Below are 19,587 nucleotides of genomic sequence, written 5' to 3' on the forward strand. Positions count from 1 at the left end.
CAGGAGAGGATGTATATGTTAGTGGTATCGATTTTAGATACTTTTTTTTTTTTTAGCTTACTTCATGATTCTTGTCTGGATTCTGTATAGTTGCAACAAACCAATTAATGAATTCTAGATAGAATCATCATTCTGTAATCATTAACTCTCCCCTTACCCCTCTGTATGTCTTCTTCGGGAGCATTCACCTGTCATTCCCCCCAAATACCATTTGGAAGCCCTTCCTCTTCTAATCACTGACCTGTCTTTGCCCTCCAGCCAGTACCCAGCTGCAGAGGTGGTCAACTTCGGCACTTGGTTTCTCTTCAGCTTCCCCATATCCCTCATCATGCTGGTGGTTAGCTGGTTCTGGATGCACTGGCTGTTCCTGGGCTGCAAGTGAGTCTCAGGCCCTGCTGGCAAAGCACTGAGGTTCTACTCAAAGCAGGGAATAACCAACAGGATGCTGAGGAGAAGGCAGTGGACTGGACTGGGAGCCAGATGTCTCCTTTAGAAGCTCTAAACTTCCATGAACTCTGCTTGACTCTGTTTTAAAATGAAATGTTCTTATTTCAACTAACTGGTTAGAGGGTCTCTCTGATTTATTAAAAGTCTGAATCAGAGAGTGTTTAATGTAGTTTTGAACTCAAAGCATATAGATTAATTCCAACTACTCTTTAGAAATATAATTCCAAATAGAAGTTTCCTTTGATTTAATTTTAGAGGCATCATATGTAACATGCTCTGCTCCCTCAAAATAACAAGTTTGATATGTCCCTTACAGTATTATTTCTAGGGCTGGGGATATAGCTTAGTTGATAGAGTGCTTGTCTCCCATGTATAAGGCCCTGGGTTCAATCCCTAGCACCACCACCAAAAAAAAAAAAAAAAGAAAGTACAATATTATTTCTAATATTAATTTGTTTAGTAATCCTTTTCTTCATAATCATCCAAATTTGATGAGTTTCAAACACATAAAGCGATGATACATGTGATGTTTTGCTGAGTCCACAGAGCCCAGCACTCCACTGGTCAAGGAATAGTCTCAGAACTGACTTCTCTTTTCACTCAGGGACTGTTATCAAACCACTAATGGTTGTATATTTCTGTAACTCCAGGATTATAATATAAAACTCACATCCACATTTCCCCCAGACGAGCCTCAACTCTAGACAAATAAATGCACACACACAGACACATACACAGACACACACTCACACCCCCATGCTTGTGGTATAGACACATAGACACACACACATTCAGACTTACATACCACATCACACTGATTCTTTTTCTTATGCATGAATATGTAGAAACAAACACACGTAAAGGCACCCATACGGATACATAAGACACACCAGAGCTGTCCCAGATGGATATACCCAAGAGGCTGTGGGAGGCTGGTGGAAGCCTGGGTAACCAGGCAGACAGGAGCTGTATGAACAGAAGGACAGAAGGACAGTGCATGTGAGCAAAGAGGAGAAAGGCCATCACAGCGAGTGGGTGGTCTGGTGTCTGCTTGATATCTGATTTCCTCTGGGTCTCAGAAGTGTGTTTCCTTTTCTCTTTTGTTCCTTTTCCCTCCTCAGCTTTAAAGAGACCTGTTCTCTGAGCAAGAAGAAGAAGACCAAAAGGGAAGAGTTGTCAGAGAAGAGAATCCAAGAGGAATATGAAAAGCTGGGAGACATCAGGTAAAGCCTCAGCCACTGCCCTTGTCCCTTGTCCAGGACAGAAACACAGGGGGGAAAACGAAGCACAAAACAGCCTTGTTCCTGACAGTCCCTGACATTGGGCGAGTTTCCCACAACTATGAATCCAGGCATTGAGATGCCACTTGATGCCGGGCCAAGCTCGCCCAGACTGCAGTGCTGCCCTACCCCTTGGCTGTATTTGGAGTCCAAGGCATAGCTGTGGCATGGGGGTGGAATGTCTGGGGTGAGGCAGCCGGGGAAAGAGCAACAGAAAGATGGCACAGTGCCATCTTGGAACATGCCGGATCCCCTCCCCAGTCAGGCTCCTCACACTGCTCAAGTGGGCCACCACAGTGAGCCAGGGACCACTCCTAAGAGCTGGAGACTGGGTGCTATTTAGAGAATAAGTATGCATTGAAGACAGAAGTTTCAAGAAGTCACTAACCAGTGCTCAGCCACTTCTGTCAGCATGTCCACAGTGCCTCGGCATTCTGGTTGATGCTCCTTCTCCTCTTAGAGGTATCGGCATGTACAACTTTGGGTACAATTCGGGGAGAACTATTTTTCAAGCTTTAAGTTGTAAAAGGAATACATGTTCACTGTAGAACATTTATGAAGCACAGGAAAGTATAAAGAAAAATTGAAATTGACTTGTGTTCTTAGCATCCCAGTGTTAACTGTTGATGCTTCTTTCCATACTTTTTTGTACAAAATTACATGTATTTTTGGTAAAATTCATACAGAACATACCCACATATCCTGCCTTTTCTCACTTACCATTGTACTGTAGACTGTGTCCTCATGTCATGAATTCTGTTGTGGAAACAAGATGATTAGTAGATGCATCTCATTAGTAGATACACAGTTGTGCCAAGATGCATTCAGTGTCACAGGAGATCAATGGAAAAACAAAATGCTTTTTTTCACTTTTTACTAGGTAATATTTCAGTGTGCCTTTCCTATTACTGTCTTAGATGAAAGGAAGGACCAAACTTAAGGTTCCTGGTGTCTATATTTTGAGGTCAAATGGCCTCAAAAATGTTGTACCCCTTCCTACTCCTGCTAGCACAGTATCCGAGGGTGCCCATTTCCATACCTTCTCCTTGTGGCTGTAGTTAAAATCATGTCATAAATGGGTAGCGCTGGAGTCTCTCCCTTCCCTCCTAAATTTCTGCAGGACACATGGTGAACATCCTATTTATTTTCTGGCATTGCCTGGTTGGTCCTCTTCCTATTTCACTGCCAGCCATTCCAGTGGCAAGCAGTGACTGTGTTTTATGCCTGAAGTGTTGCAACTCTGAATAAAGGAGTTTCCAAAAGCACAGTGAAAAAGCTTTAAAACAACAACAACAACAAAAACAACAGCAAAACTCCCCAGTCCTGGAGTGGCTCGTTCTGTTTGATTTTATAGCTACCCTGAAATGGTGACTGGATTTTTCTTCATCCTGATGACCGTACTGTGGTTTACCCGGGAGCCTGGTTTTGTCCCTGGCTGGGACTCCTTCTTTGAAAAGTAAGTGATGTAGTTTCTTCCTGAAGAACCAATCCCTCACCCAGTTGCCTCAGGCAGTGACCACCTGTCCATCACAGCTCTTAGGGGCAGACACGAGACCAGGGGGCTTTTCACTGCCTAAGAAGTCTGCTCCTTCTAGGGAGGAGGTAGTGTGGAGTCAGGAAGGAAACACAGCATTTTGAATCCCTGTCTTGGCTTGGGATGCAGCCACTGCTCATTAGCTGTGTGGCCTTAGTCTTCTCACATGAGCTCTTGGACCCTCAGCTGTCTCACAGGGTGTTAGGAAGTTAAAGAAGACACTGTCTATCGAGTACCAACTGCAAAGAGACTGTGTACCCAGAGGCCGAGGCCTGTGGAAGGAAGGAGAGGTACACACAGGATCCTGTGCCCCTCCTGCATGTTCCTTTGAGGGCCGGGACCAGACACAGGCCACAAGGTCTCCAAGCACCAGCTTCTCATTCGAGGAGGGACACGTGTAGATCATGGTGAGCTGTGGATCCACAGGAAAGAAGATTTCCTTATCCAGCGGCTCCTGATCACTTCTACGACTCCCCCAACTAATGGGCCCATGAGTTCACACTCGCACGTCGCACCCAGCCAGGCACTGCCTCCGGGCCTTAACCACGGTCTATGAATCCACCGTGGGACAGCGTGCCAGCGACTGGCAAGAAGTCAGATTGCTGTCATCTCTAGACTAGGTCCTAAAAAGAGGCACTTGTTAGACAAACTTTCCTGAGACTCATGATATTTCCAAGAATTCTCAACCCTCCTCCTCCAGCCCTGCTGTCTCTCTGCTAGGAAAGGCTACCGCACTGATGCCACCGTCTCTGTCTTCCTTGGCTTCCTCCTCTTCCTCATTCCAGCAAAGAAGCCCTGCTTTGGGAAAAAGAATGACGGTAAGAGAAGGTTCAGGGGAAGAAGTTGGGGATGGCTTTAGTCAAGAATGCCCAAGTAAGAATCATTCAAAGGAGGCTTACCAAGCCTCTTCAGACTCCCCACAAAATAGTGCAGCCATCTCCCAAATCCTCCAATTCACCCATCAGGTCTCTGTCTCCACAAATCACATCCCTCTCGACCTTTGATGTAGGTACAAGCCGGGAGCCCTCCCTACAGACAGAGCCCATCATAACATGGAAGGACTTCCAGAAAACCATGCCCTGGGAGATTGTCATCCTGGTGGGAGGAGGCTATGCCCTGGCTTCTGGCAGCAAGGTAAGTCTTAAATTTTGCTCTTATGGGTCAAATAGGAGTCTGGAAGCTTTACCTAGGGAATCATTACAGCCCTAGGAAGGAGGCTTAAAGAAGCTGAGGGAGAGGATGGTGGTTACCAGCCACATGGATGAACAGCAACAGAGCAGGATAGATGTCTGTCCCTCACTGACCTTCTCAATGCTGCTGGGAACCGAGAGTTACAGATCAGCTGTGCTACAGGTCATGGCACACCAGCATTGTCACCTTGTCTGCAGGTCCCACGCTGCCACAGGCAAAATGTTTGTTGGGTTTTGTAGCCATTTCCTGGGATCTGACAGTGGTATAGGAGATGAGTCCATAAGTGCTGAGAACAGCCTAAGTGATAACACAGTGGATTGTCCCTGTTGGTCAACAGGATAGATTGAACACTTCAGAGAAGCTTTGCCAAAGCTGATGTAAAGTTTTCTTGGTTTCCCAGTTGGGAGTATCTAGAATAAGACCTTTCTAATGTGGGTGGTGGGAAATGGCTGAAATACCTTCTCTGAAATACAGAACAGTCCTAAGAATGAATCAGGTTAGCTATGGAAATCAGTATGGAGATTCTCAAAAGTCTGGGCATGAAACCACCATATGACCCAGCCATCCCACTCCTCGGTATTTATCCTAATGAATTAAAGTCAACTTACTACAGTGATACATGCATACCCATTTTTATAGCAGCATGATTCACAATAGGCAAACTATGGAACCAGCCTGGGTGTCCATCATCAGATGAATGGATAAAGAAAATGGGGCACATATACACAATAGTTTTATTCAGCCATAGAGGAAAATGAAATTGCAGGAAAACAGATGGAACCAGAGACCATCATGTTAAGTGAAATAAGCCGGGGGCTGGGGAGATAGCTCAGTCGGTAGAGTGCTTGCCTTGTAAGCACAAGGCCCTGGGTTCGATCCCCAGCACCAAAAAAAAAAAAAAAAAGCCAAACTCAGAAGGTTAAGTGTTATATGTTTTCTCTCATATGCAGAAACTAGAGAGGAAAGAGAAAAACAAAGGTGGAGGGGGGTGTCATGAAAATCAAAAAGAGATCAATAGAGGAAGGGGACCAAGGGATGAGAGGTGGAGAGGGAGGAGGAAAGTGCTAGGGGGTGATACTGGCCAAATGATATTGTTATATTGTGTGCATGTGTGACTCTATAACAACAAATCCCACCATTAATTATGTACTACTGTAATGCACCAATAAAAAAATGTAGGAGCCGGGCGCGGTGGCGCCCACCAATAATCTCAGCAGTTTGGGAGGCTGAGGCAGGAGGATCACGAGTTCCAAGCCAGCTTCAGCAACTTAGTGAGGCCCTAAGTGACTTGACAAAACCCTGTTTCTAAATGAAATACATTTTTAAAATGTGGGGGCTGGGGATGTGGCTCAGTAGTTGAGTACCCTTGGTTTCAATCCACTGTACCCACCCACCAAAGTAAATAAATAAATAAAGTAGGGGGAAAAAAAAGAATGAGTTGGGTTAAGATTCAGATGGTTTCTCCCTCTGCCCTGCTAATATGCATGAAGCCATTCTAAACATGGTTCACCTGCACTTGCCCACACTGTGCATCAGTGACAGGCAGGGCACAGAACCCTACCCTGGGAAGGATCATTGGAGGATATTAAGCCCCACTTTCTATGCAAGATGACAGTCCCCTCCCAGATGCCAGGGCCCAGACACCCTCAATAACAGGGCACTCCCTATGCAAAGGGTAGTTATTTAAATCCCAGTTGTTCTTTACTCTCTGTGTGTCATCCACTGTTGGTTCTGGCTCTGTTCTCTGGAACCCTATTCTGGGTGATAATTAGTAAAATGATAAATACAGTTCTTGATGTTTTTCCTCCTAGAACTCCCTCGTTCTTTTAGCCATTCTCAAAGAAGGGTGCATCGTGATCTCTTGCCTCAGGACTCACTGTGGTTTACCTACCCTGGCTTATTCAGACATGGCCCGGGATGGTCAGTCTGCTACAAAATGGACTATTGGATTACCAAATCCACCTCCCTCCTCTGACGCAGGCACCAGCCTACAATTTTATAGACGCTTTTACAGGGTTTCCCAGGCACTCAAGTCAATGTTCCTATTGAAATAGCAATCGACTACATCCCTTCATTCTTTTCTTTGGTAGCCACTATTAAGCCGGAATTCCTTCAACCGATCCTGTGTGTGCACTGTCAACATTTCTAATTCCAAGCACAGGACACTACATTTATCTTTATTGAATTTCAGTTGTTAGTTTTGGCCTGAGTCTAGCCAGGAAGACCTATTTTTAAATCAAAATTGTGTATGTATTTCAGATAGTATAGTTGATGTTTCTGTAAAACCTATTTGGATAGGTTTGATTCTACCAATTATTAAACTTTAGTAATTCAGGTATAATCTATGTGATTCCTACTGAATTTGAAATAATTTCAGAGTCTTCACTCTAGTGAGGAAAATTCAATGTGAAATGTTTTCATACCAAGGGGTTTAAAAAAATTAAGACTTCCTTCATTTCGTTTTGTCTAACTTGGCAGTCCAATTTATCAACTTACTTCAAATTATAGCATAAAAGAATTCTGGAAAAATAATTGCCATTAAATTATGTCACTTTACTTTTTAAATTTATTTTTATTGTAAACAAATGGGATACTTTTTTTAAAATTTAATTTTAACTTTACTTATGAGTACTAGTGGGATGACTTGGTAAATAAAACTCCATTTTTTTTTTTTTCACAAACTGTACTGTTTCCACTCAACCAACTGCTCTTCCTCCCCTGCCTTTGTCCAGTGAGTTAGGTTTAATGTTGTGAGAGGGAATAAGCAGAGTTCCTGCAGGCTGCAAGCACTGTACCAACCATTAATTGATGCAATCTTCACATATTCAGTTTCTAACTCTCAGTTAGTTGGAAGAAAAAGGAAGAAAAGTTCTCCAAGGTGAGAGGGCTCCAACAGAGAGAATTCTGGAGGCCTTTGGTCACCATTCATCTGTGAGCTTGCAGTGAGCTGGTAAGGGAAGTGTAGAGATCAAACGAGCTTTTGATGAATTTGGGAAAGAGGAGAAAAGGTGGCTTGCTGACAGTGTAGTGAAGGCAATCTTTAACAGTAAAATATGAATAGCACGACTTTAAGTTGAGGAATCATAAAACATCTCGCCTTGCTTTCTGCCCCTACTGTCCATTTCCTTACTGCCTTGGCATCTAGGGTTCCACAGCAAGAGCTGGAGTATGTCAGTCACAGAAGGGAGAGGAGGAGGGAGCAGAGGGGAGGAGGATGCATATGGCAACCTGGGGACTTTTAGTTCAAAAACTCACTGGTGGCTTTCATTTTTTAGAAGAGGAGACGTACCATTGGCAGATGAGTATCTTCCAATTCAATGAGTCATTCCAAGTGGGAATATTCATTTATTTGAGTGGATACATATAATAGTTGCTAATGGAAAAGATTCAGACTGGGTAATATGCCTTCATACCTTGTGTCTGCAGAAAACACTGACAGATGTACTTGCCAACTATGATGGGAACTGCACCCAACCGTTTGGAATTATGCTATAGGCGAGGAAGGAGGCATCTTTCCCATTTTTTCTCCCACATTTTTTATTGGTGCATTATATTTGTACATAGTGATAGGATTTGTTGTTACGTATTTATACATGCACACAATATAACAATATAATTTGGCCAATATCACCCTAGCACGACCTGCCTCCCACCCCTTGGTCTTTTTACTCTACTGACCTCCCTTTGATTTCCATGAGAACCCCCCACTTTTTTTTTTCCCTCTCTAGTTTCCATATATGAGAAAATTTACATGACCCTTAATCTTCTGAGTTTGATTTATTTTACTTAACATGATGGTCTCTGGTTCCATTTATTTTCCTGCAAATAGTATAATTTCATTTTCCTCTATGGCTCAATAAAACTCCATTGTGTACATATGCCCCATTTTCTTTATCCATTCATCTTATGATGGACACCTAGGCTGGTTCCATAGTTTGGCCAGTGTGAATGCTATAAACATGGATAATCATGTATCACTGTAGTACTGTGATTTTAATTCTTCAGGATAGATACCAAGGAGTGGTGTAGCTGATTCATATGGTAGTTCCATGGGCGGTCTTTTGCGGCGCCTCCATATTGATTTCCATGGCAGTTGTACTAATTTACAGTCCCACCAACAGTGTAAAAGTTTTCCTTTTTCTCCACACCCTCTCCACCATTTATTATTACTTGTATTCTTGGTGACTGCCATTCTAACTGGTGTGAGGTGAAATTTCAGTAGAGTTTTGATCTGCATTTCCCTAATTGCTAGTGATGTTGAACATTTTTTCATGTATTTGTTAGTCATTTGTATTTTCTTTTTTTTGCGAAGTGCCTGTTTAATTCATTTGCACATTTATTAATTAGGTTATTTGATTTTTTGGCATGAAGTTTTTTGAGTTCTTTATATATTCTAGATATTGATCCTCTGTCAGAAGAGTAGCTAGCAAAGATATTATCTCATTCTGTAGTTTCAGAGAGAGACTTTTAATCCTTCTCTCCTTCATTACTCATGTGAAATAATGTGGAACCATCAATGTTCAGTTTGGCCCACTCACCCCCCAACAACACACACACACACACACACACACACATGCACACACATGGTTACTACATAAAGAGATTAGTAGTTTTTTCTTTTTCTTGAGTGATAAAGAGAAATGGGCTTCAAAAACAGAAGAAAGGAGCTTGGCATGGTGGCACACACTTATATAACCCCAGCCACTTGGGAGACTAAGGCAGGAGGATTTCAAATGTGAGGCCATCCTCAGCAACTAAAAGATTTGGGACGTAGCTCAATAGCAAAGTGCACATGGGTTCAATCCCCAATACCAAAGGCAGAAGAAAGGATTACATTTGGACTCTGTGAAACATCATCAATGAGTTGTGAAGGTGTCAGAGGCTACATAGGGTGAGGATGATGTTGAGGGGCTAAAGATGAGGGGTAAAGATCTCCAACCCCTGCTAAGAAAAAGTCCTGGGAAGAATCATAGCAATGAGATGTGGCTACGCACACCATATGACAGCCAACTGATCGGGAAATCCAGAGATTGAATACTGTACAATCACAGAAATTTCTGGGCTACAAAAATGATCTAAGCATGAAACTAGGACTGCATCTGTCTCTGCTCAGACTAAAGCAGACAGACTGGATGAATCCTGGGGATCCCTTCCAGCTAGCAATCCCGACGCTCTGAAGTCTAAGCTCCTTTGGAATGTGCTTTTCCTCCATCTCTTCCTACAGAGCTCTGGTCTTTCCACGTGGATTGGGCACCAGATGTTGTCCTTGAGCAGCCTGCCACCCTGGGCTGTCACCCTGCTGGCATGCATCCTGGTGTCCATTGTCACAGAGTTTGTGAGCAACCCAGCCACCATCACCATCTTCTTGCCCATTCTGTGCAGCTTGGTGAGTACAGCAGGGCTCCTGGGTGTCTGAGCAGGTGCCCTAGGGCCTGCAACAGCTGCACCTTCTTCTCTGGTCACTGCCCACAACAGCTTTCACTGCCTGGTGTTAAAACCAAAATTTGAAAAAAAAATGTTTCCAACAGCAATTCGTAAATAAAAAGATACGTTAGTAAGTCATAGTAAGAACTCTAGAAACCCTTTTTCCAAAAGATTAATTTAGGGGCAGCCCCAAATGAAAAGAAAAGAATGGACAAAACAGCCAGGTGTGGTGGTGCACACCTACAGTATCAGCTCCCTGGGAGCCGCGGCAGGAAGATTGCAAGTTTAGCAAAACTCTGTCTCAAAATAAAAAGGGCTGGGCGCGTAGCTCAGTGGTAGAGAGCTTGCCTCGCATATGCAAAGCTCTGGGTTTCACTCAGACTGTCAAAAAAAGAAAAACAGACAAAAACTATCTTAAAACCCCAGAATTCCATTTCCCCACGATCCTCAACCTTTCTCTGCTAAGATAACAACCTAACAGTAGGACCAAAGAAGTAACCACAGAAAATGGAGTCAAAACACACACAGCTACAAAAACCAAACCCACAGCTCTCAGGATCATCACTACCTCCACCCAAGTCCTCTGGAAGGTTCTGAGCATTGGGAGCAAGGTCAGCCTTACTCCATGGCCTCAGACCAATAGTTGTGGGACAGGGATAGAGGACAACCACCAGGTAATGAACTTGACCCAATGCAGCATCTGTCCACGTTGGGAGGTGAAATCTAGGAAATGAAGGCCCCTTCCCCATCTTAGCAAAATAGCCTCTTCCTGCTCTTCTAACCCCAAACTCCACATGGTCACTCTCTCTGCCCACTGGTCAGACGTCTCCAACTTCTTCCACCATCTTGCATGTGTGAGCTTGGGAGTGCACTCATTTAAAACTTGGCAACAGTAACAGCAATATCATGGGTTTGAATCCCAAATGAAACAATTATGCTCCCTAGAAAAAAGCCCTCAGTTCTGTACCCGGAGGGTGAGGCATCCTTGTTTTCATCAAAGCAGCTTATTAATGAGATTTTTTTTTGTTTGAAGGAAGGATTTTTCAATGAAAGAATAAAGTTTAAGAACTACTTCCTTAGAATAGCATAAAAGAATTCAAACACTCATCCTAGAAAGTGCCTCAAAGCTTTAGCCACTTGGGTTGCCAAGGGCCCTGCATGCCCTGGAGGGGAGGGAACTAGCTAGCCCTAGTACATGGTGTCCAGCGAAGGCTAGACCACACCATGCCATCATTTCAAGCATGTTCATGCACAGGAAGTGCATGCCTAACGTCAGAGTTAACGTTTCTGTGAATTCTTTCTTCTCCTAGTCTGAAACGCTGCACATTAACCCACTCTACACCCTGGTCCCAGTCACCATGTGCATCTCCTTTGCAGTGATGCTGCCGGTGGGCAACCCCCCCAATGCCATTGTCTTCAGCTATGGGCACTGCCAGATCAAGGACATGGTGAGTCGCAGGTGCCTGCTTCCACCAGGTTCAGCCGCCATGAGGGTGGGCAAGACCAGCTGCACAGCCTTCTCCCAGTTTCTTTTGTAGCAGTGTGTCTGTCCTGGCCACACCCTATCTCGTGTGGTAGAAAGAATGTACCTGTAAAAAGGTTCTTGAATGGTACATAAGCTCTGAGAATACTAATAATGTGCTCTTCCCAATGCTCAGCTGGAGGAAAGTGGGCAGATGGATAGAAAAAGCTGGAGCAGGCACTGTGTGTGGCCCAGTTCCAGAAGGTATGAGCTTACACAAATCTCTGCCTCCATTTCTTCACTGGATTACTGGGGATATTCATTCAAAAAGCCACTGGTTTATTCCAGAAAATGAAGCATTAGCAAAGTGAATCCAGGCTGAAAAGTGTTTTGTAAGAACAGGATCCTTCTGCTCAACTTTTCCCCCAGTAAGAAAGCACCGAAGCAACAATGAAAAAATGAGGCCTCACCCTTTATTTCTAATTGTCAAGGGCTTATAAAAAAATGGCTTTGAGTCAGGCATGGTGGTGCATGCGTGTAATCCTGATGGCTCGGGGGTGCTGAGGTAGGATTGAGAGTTCAAAGCCAGCCTTGGCAATGGTGAGGTGCTAAGCAACTCAGTGAGACCCTGAATTGCAGGGCTGGGGATGTGGCTCAGTGGTCGAGTGCCACCGAGTTCAATCCCCAGTCACCCACCTCTTCCCTGGCCAAAAAAAAAAATTACTTTAAGAAGACATTTTGCCACTGACTTTATGGTTGGATGTATCCACCCTCTACTCAACCCATACTCATTGCTGTTCTTAATATACAGGCTGATGGGGGTTGGGGAGAGGATAAACAAACTGATAGAGGGCTGGGGAGATAGCTCAGCTGGTAGAGTGCTTGCCTCGAAAGCCCAAGGCCCTGAGTTCTATCCCCAGTACGGAGGAAAAAAAAAACAAAACAAAAAAAACTGATAGAAATGACTGAGGCCAGGCTGTCTGATATAGATAGAGCCCAGTCACCCTTACTGAGGTGAGAAAGAAGTTTTTCCACCATTGAAACTTGTTCTCAGCAGCCCTGTAAAACAGCAAATGAAAGAAAAGAAGAAAGTGCTTTCAGCTGGAAGTAGATACTCACGTCAAGTTGCTCATCTGTATTGGTCCGTGCTATTTCAGGGACGGGAGGTCACAGCCATCCCTCACTCCTGCTCCCAGTCTGCTGCTCATGCAGCTCCGCCCAGCTCTTCTGCCTCCTGCTTCCTCTGCTGTGTGACCTCTGGTTCAGCCCTAGCCCTTTACATGGGAATCCAGTCATCAGAGACACTACTTGTCAAAGGCACTGAATGACAAGAAGCAAGCCAGTCCTGGGTTCTAGTACCAGCGGCGCCATTAATTCAAGGCTTTAATTTCCTCATCTGCTAAATGAGGAGGTTCCAACTAGATACTCCCTGCGGTCCCTCTCAGCTCTAAAGGACCTTAATTTAGCTCCTCAGAACATGCTGAGAAGCACAAGCTGTTCTCCACGCCAAAAGGCCCAGGGGGCCAGGCTGACTGAGGAGTCCATGGCTCCAGTCAAAAGGCAGGACAGAGGACATGTCCAGTCATTTGCTTGGGACAATTTTCCAGCATCTGTTTTTTCCCTTTAATTTTCCTGATTTGCTGGCAGGCAGGGGACCTGTTTCAACTACACACTGTATGCTTGTTACTCCCTGGAAGGATGCTAGCTGTCCTTACTGTACACATCTTCCCAACTGGCCCTGGCTTGGCCAGTTTATCATTCCTCACATCCCCCTTCAGCTTGTGAGTGTCAAGGCCAGGTCAGAAATGAAATAGGTCAGACTCAGTAAGGTAAAATTCCCCCGGAGGGAAGAAGCAAAGGCCCCGGCTCAGCTAGTAGAGGGCTGAGCTGAGACAGCTGACCTGTTCCCCCAGGTGACCCAAGGCACTCTAATTCCCCAAGCTGTTCCCTGGAGGGGGAAAAAGGTAACAGTGGCAAAGGCTCATATAATAAAGCCCCTCCAAGTTCCTTGTGTGTATGAGCACATGAGAGGCTCTGCGGAGTTCCCGCTTTTAAGAGCTCTTTAATTTTGTTAACACGTTTCCTGCAAAAACAACTCTCGACATCCTAAATTACTAACAGACTTCCTGGGCTTCCACTTCCTAGAGGGAAGACTACAGGCAAGAAGTGCAGATGATTCTAGGTGCCCTCACCCAGTCCTAATCCCTCTTCTTTTTCCAGTCCTTCCACAGTCCTGTGTCACCCCACAAGGCAATACTAGAGCACCTGTGGGCAGCCCCAGGAACAATGAGGGCCACCTGGGTGGAGCAAGGCTTTGCTGGGGACCTAGGAAGTGCTCACTTAGGGATCTGTACTGGCTTGTGTCCTACAGGTGAAAGCTGGCCTGGGAGTCAACGTCATTGGCCTGGTGATAGTGATGGTGGCCATCAACACCTGGGGCATTAGCCTCTTCCACTTGGACACTTTTCCAGCCTGGGCGAAGGTCAGTAACATCACTGATCAGGCCTAACACAAGTGAACCACCTGGATCAGTCAAAGGAGCTGCGCAGAGCACAATCTGAACCACAGGCAAAGAAACCCACCCAGAGCCCACACCCCAGAACCACACTGAGGGTGCCCTGCCAGAAGATTCTGCCATCTACACCTTGAAGTGCAGGGACCCTGCAACTGCCTCAGGCATGAGCTGGGCTGTTGGTGTCTTCTTCCCTGGCTGCCTGCCTACCTGCCTTAGCATCACAGCTCAAAAAACCAAAAACTGATTTCTCTTCCTTGGTCCGGTCTTTCCAATCCACTCTTTCTCAAGACAGGAAAAAAAGCAAGCCTGTCTTAATTGCCCCTGAGGGGCGAAGGCTCCCACACTGACTAGCCTCATTAGGTTTTGTTATTTGCAATTCCTTCTTAGGAGTTGGAGGAGATATCCAAATCATTCCACCTATGCAGATGGTGAAACCAGTGACATCTCTTTTGGGGGAATCCTATCCAGAACTTGAGCCATCTCAAGTGTTTCTAATCCTAAGTTCTCTTCACAAAAAGGCAATTCTTCATAGGTCCTTTTGGGGCAATCAGTACCCTTTCATCACTACTTTGATTTAGTCTTAAACAATGGCTTCCATTTTTTCAATGGCTCCCCTTTGACATCAATTCTGTTCAAAAAAAAAAAAAAAAAAAAAGTGTTCCCCATCAGCAGAGAGGCTGGCATTATTCACTTTGTTCAAAGGAAAAGGAAGTGAAAAGACACATTGAGAATAGCTGCTCTCTCTCCACTCACTAACTGGAAATACCATTGCCTTGGCTACACGTAGGGAAGGAAGGAAAACTTTCATATCTGTTTTAGGGAGACCAAAACTACAATTAAGACCACATCACTAAGGGCTGGGGTTGTGACTCAGTGGCAAAGCACTTGCCTAGCATGTGTGAGGCAGTGGGTTCAATCCTTAGCACCACATAAAAATAGTTATTGTGTCCATCTACAACTAAAAAAATATTTTTAAAACGACCACATTATTGGTATTATGCTGGCTTGCTTCTGGATTTAATGAGTAGTTCATTCCTGAGAAGACAAAGTACTATGACCCAAAGGTCTAATATGCCAATCACTTCCTTCGCGTTGGTGAGCCCCCTGAGAGGAGGGAGATGCCTGTGTCTCTCGAATTCCCCTGGCAACTTCTACAATGTGGTAAGCTGTAACTGCTCAATAAATACTCCCAAAGAGAAAAATCACTCTGCAAGGCAAGGCCTTCTCCCTCCTGTAGACCAAGCCATTCTTTTCCCATGAGATGCCCTTGCTGCAAAGCTGGATATAGTTCTCAGTCCTTCCGAGTTTGCTGCCATTACGTATTTCCAATTTCTACAATCAGCTGCTTACTAAATACATCTTAAGGAAAAAGTAGTCCCCCATAGTTACTGCACTGTATTAACTGATTTTAAGATACTATCAATAGCATGTGGTTTTCCCACAATAATTTATCCATAAAGTCACTCCTTTAGTTTATCAAGTGTCTGAGTTATAAAGTTGTTTTGTTTTGCTTTTGTTTTTTTGTGCCAGTCAACACTCAACACTCCAACCACAAACTGTGATTGGCCAGGTCTAACGGAATATTACTGCTTCTGCCCTGTTGGTTAGCTTAGTTGATATCTGGCCAATTTTAATAGTAAAGATCTCAGGGGCCCGGATGAAATGCCAGTGTAAGTTGTGCTACAGCTGCTTTGATCAAGTCAGCATCCCTCCAATCTGCTTAAAGTATTCAAGACTCAGGGTGCGGCTCCTACTGTCAGGGCAGCCAGCTCATCACATTTCTCAACCCTATACAGACCCTACACCAAGTCAGAGGATAAGGCAAAGGCACAGAAAATCAGTAAGATTCTAGGAGAATAAGAAAAAAAGGAAAGAAAAGTTGACTTAGAACTAAGTGGACTCAGGATTACTGGCCCCTGTTCACCTACCTGGGACCCCGAGTCACTCAAGGGGAAACAGCACCACTTCCCACTGCAGCCGCAGCCGGTGCTCCATCAGCAGGTGCATTCAACCCGCTGGTGTAGAAAGCACGTTTATTTCAATCTGTTCTACCAGCCGCTCTCAAAAAAAGCACCATTTTTTCTTAAACCCAGATTCAAGCCAAAGGAGACTGCCCATCCCAGTGACAGGAGATGGCAGATAAAATTAATAACTCCTAGTCATGCCAGGTGCAGTGGTGCATGTCTGTAATCCCAGTGGTTCAGAAGGCTGAGGCAGGAGGAATGTGAGTTCGAAGCCAGCCTCAGCAACTTAGCGATGCCCCAAGCAACTTAGATTCTGTGTCTGAATATTTTTTAAAAAGGCTGGGGATATGGCTCAGTGGTTAAGCAACCCTGCGTTCAATCCCCAGTACTAAAAACAAAACAAAACAAAAAACTCCCTAGTCATATGAAATCATCCCACTGTTGGATAACTTCTAGCCCTTCTTAGTAGTCTTGTCTCCATATTATTTTAATCTTCTAATGTCATAGAACATGGATGAAAAAGCTTTAAATGATCATCTTATACCAGATAAATTTCCAGATGTTGGAAGAGTCAGAGCCACTTAGTTGCATCTTATTCTCAAGTCAATTATATATTTAATTTGCTTAGTCAAAGTTGCCTTTGAAATTCCTTTAAGTCACCAAAGTACACGGTACACAAACTTTTACATTGGCATTTACAAGTCACAAAGACTTAAATACCACGTTTCAATTTTTAAAAATTGCTGCTCTTCCCTCCAACATCAGAATAGATTTCTATTTCTTTAGCTGAAATCAAATGAAGTACAGCTGTCCTCTGTATCCATAGATTTTGGCTCAGTAGAGTCAACCATCTTGGACTGAAAATACTTTTTAAAAACTGCATTGGTACTGAATAGACAGACTTTGTTCCCTGTCATTATTTTCATAGCATTTACATTGTACTGTTGTAAGTAATCTAAAGTACACAGGAGGATGTTATAGGTTGTGACTATTATACCACTGCATGTAAGGAACTTGAGCATCTGCAGATTTCGGTATCCATGGCAGTGGGGAGTGGGGCTAGAACAAATCCCCTGTGGATACCAAGGGACAAATGAGACAAATGAATATAGTTGGCCACTTGCATGTGGGGACTACATTGGGAAAGTATTTCTAGGGCTGGCGCTTATAGCTCAGTGGCAGAGTGCTTGCCTAGCATGTGAGGCACTGGGTTCAATCCTTAGCACCACATAAAAATAAAAAATTATTTAAAATGAATTATTTCTAAACACTAGAACATCCCACTGTATTGCCAGGATACTTGAACCATTAGAAGATGAAGCGAACTGAGACCCTCAGTACACTGGTAGCTCATCCTGGGGCTGCCCTCACTGAATGAACGCTAAGCACAACTCAATTCTTTAAAAGGCACCTTTCTTTTGTCCCAGCTCTGAACAATCACACATGTATGACAGCATGACTCCACTATACTTCTCACACAGTCCTACCATGGAGGCAGGGATTCTGGTAAGCCCAGGACCCACGTTTCACAACACCCACCCTGGGTGGGCACTTCACACAAAATCTCCCTTTGCTGAGATTTTTTTTTTTTTTTTTCCTCTTGTAAATCATGCCACCTATTAGGACTTTAGTACCTAACTGGATGTTGCAACCAAATTTAGGAAAGGTATAAACTGAACATTTAAAATTTTAAGTGTCACAAACTCCCCATAGAGACCAGGCAAGCCTCAAAATATTTTCCTTTCACTGCCCTATTTCTTTCCATAAGGAAAGGCCGTAAAGTGGTGAAAAAGAATCCATTCATCTGCATAAGGAACGGCAATGCTACGTGCAAAACCCAAGACTGGAAGTTTAAGAAAAGCCTCATTTGCTCCAGTACAGTATACAGTTTTTAGCTCAGAAAAAGCATTTAAAATGTGGGAGACCTTAGCAGAAAAACAAACACCAGTACAGTATCTAGGGCGTGAACTGCTCACTGGAAATGAAAACATTACACATGTACATATGAACTAATATGTACAGAAAACTAGGAAAACCACACAGCTTCTCTGTAGTCATACGGATGAATACTGAATTAGAAAAAATAAAAATTGCTCCTTTTAAGTGAATGAATGACTGCTTAACTCTGTGAAAACCAAATAAGAAAAGTCTATAGATGTCAATTAGTAAGTTCAATTCATAGAATTCTGCCCCTTTTGGCAATTTTAAGAAAGATTAGTTTGGTTTTATTTTGTTCCCTCGATTTTGTTTTGTTTGGGAAGGCTACAGTTTAAGTCTTTCAAGTTTAATGTTATTAGGTTTCAAATATCAAACCTGAGGTTTTCCATTTCACGTATCAGAACAATCTGGCAGATTTTGAGTAACCCTCCTTTAATGAAAAGGTTTGGCAGAAAGTTTCTGTAAAACACACCAAGTTCTAAAATGTATTTTAAAAGACAAAAAAGGGCACACCTTGATTTCTTCCTATTGCTCTGTGTGCAAAGTTTCCTACAAAAGAGAAACTAAGAGCCACATTCACAATCGCTACAAGCCCATTCACATTTTCAATTTTCAATGACACCTTAAAATCTGATAGTCCCAGTTTCTTCCAACATCCTTGAGTCAAGATCACCTTGCCTAGTTCCTTCCCGCTGCAGCAAGATCATAAAACCAGCAGAGGGTACCTGAATGGCAAACATGAAGTCAGTCTGTATTCACTGTGTACCAGTTTATGTCCTCAAGCTGAATTAAGAACTGATGTGCTCGATGGCGCCCCCTTGGTAGAAAAGATTCTATCAACAAGGACAAGTGTCACTTCTAAGGGAAGTACAAAAACCATATAAGCTTTGATTATAAGGTATAATATAAAGAGAGCTAATCTTCTAATATCTAAGTGACTACTGTCCCCAAAGCAGCCACCCTGGGAGACCACACACACATAACAATGCTATCATGGGATGGAGCCAAGTAAGCCTCTAGCATTCTGAATATCTTCAAGAGTGGTAAACCTTCATTCATCAAGGCTGTAGTTAATTCTGCTAACATTCAAGATCAAATCGTGTGAATGAGGCAGTATGATCAAGGTAGATACTGTAAAATTTCATCTATATCTAAGACTTACCACGGAATAATGTTGTAATTTGCAGGGTTCATGCACTGATTCCAAAAATGATTGCACTGATTCCAAAAATGATTGCAGAAATACAAAAGTATCCTGACCAAAAGCAACATATTTGGACTAAAATTTACTATTTATTGGACAATTTGCAAAGCACACCATACACATTACTTCATTTATTTCTCATGTAAACCCTATGAGGTAGGTAATACATCCACATCTTACAGACAATACAGGAGTTTCAGAAAGAATGTGCTGCTGCTTGTCCACTTCCCACTGCAAGGGAGAAGCCAAACCATAATTTGATCCTAATCTGTCTCACACAAGGATAATCTTTATAGGGATAAAACATATTTGTGTATGTTTTCAAAGAAAATCAGAATCACTTTATTTTAGAAACACTTATAGGGTTAGTGTCATCACTGAAAAAAAGTATCTCTAAGTAATCCTTCCAGTTTGATTCTTCTAAACTGCCTTCAGAAAGGCATTACTGACAATGTTACCCAACAAGCCCTCTGAAACAAAATACGTAATGAAATGGGCATACTTTCAAAACTTTATCTTACAGCTATACCCTGTAGAGGAATATATAACATTAGGTTCTGTATCATCACTGTAACAGCAAAAGAACAACCTAAACAATCTTCAGTAGCAGATTAATTATGGTATATCC

General features: G+C 43.4%; 1 protein-coding gene across 1 annotated transcript in view; it reads left to right on the forward strand.

Moving 5' to 3' along the window:
* The window catches only part of SLC13A4 (solute carrier family 13 member 4), a 44,241-nt gene extending 28,912 nt beyond the window's left edge, over positions 1-15,329 (forward strand). Inside the window, exons 10-17 of the mRNA XM_079151102.1 lie at positions 259-378; positions 1,569-1,670; positions 3,082-3,183; positions 3,982-4,079; positions 4,271-4,395; positions 9,677-9,838; positions 11,187-11,324; positions 13,710-15,329. Coding sequence (XP_079007228.1) covers positions 259-378; positions 1,569-1,670; positions 3,082-3,183; positions 3,982-4,079; positions 4,271-4,395; positions 9,677-9,838; positions 11,187-11,324; positions 13,710-13,847 — 985 coding nt within the window. The 3' untranslated portion in view covers positions 13,848-15,329. The remainder of the gene's footprint in view (positions 1-258; positions 379-1,568; positions 1,671-3,081; positions 3,184-3,981; positions 4,080-4,270; positions 4,396-9,676; positions 9,839-11,186; positions 11,325-13,709) is intronic.
* Positions 15,330-19,587: the final 4,258 nt, after the last annotated feature.

This window comes from Sciurus vulgaris (assembly GCF_902686455.1).
Source record: "Sciurus vulgaris genome assembly, chromosome: 8".
Lineage (NCBI taxonomy): Eukaryota > Metazoa > Chordata > Mammalia > Rodentia > Sciuridae > Sciurus > Sciurus vulgaris.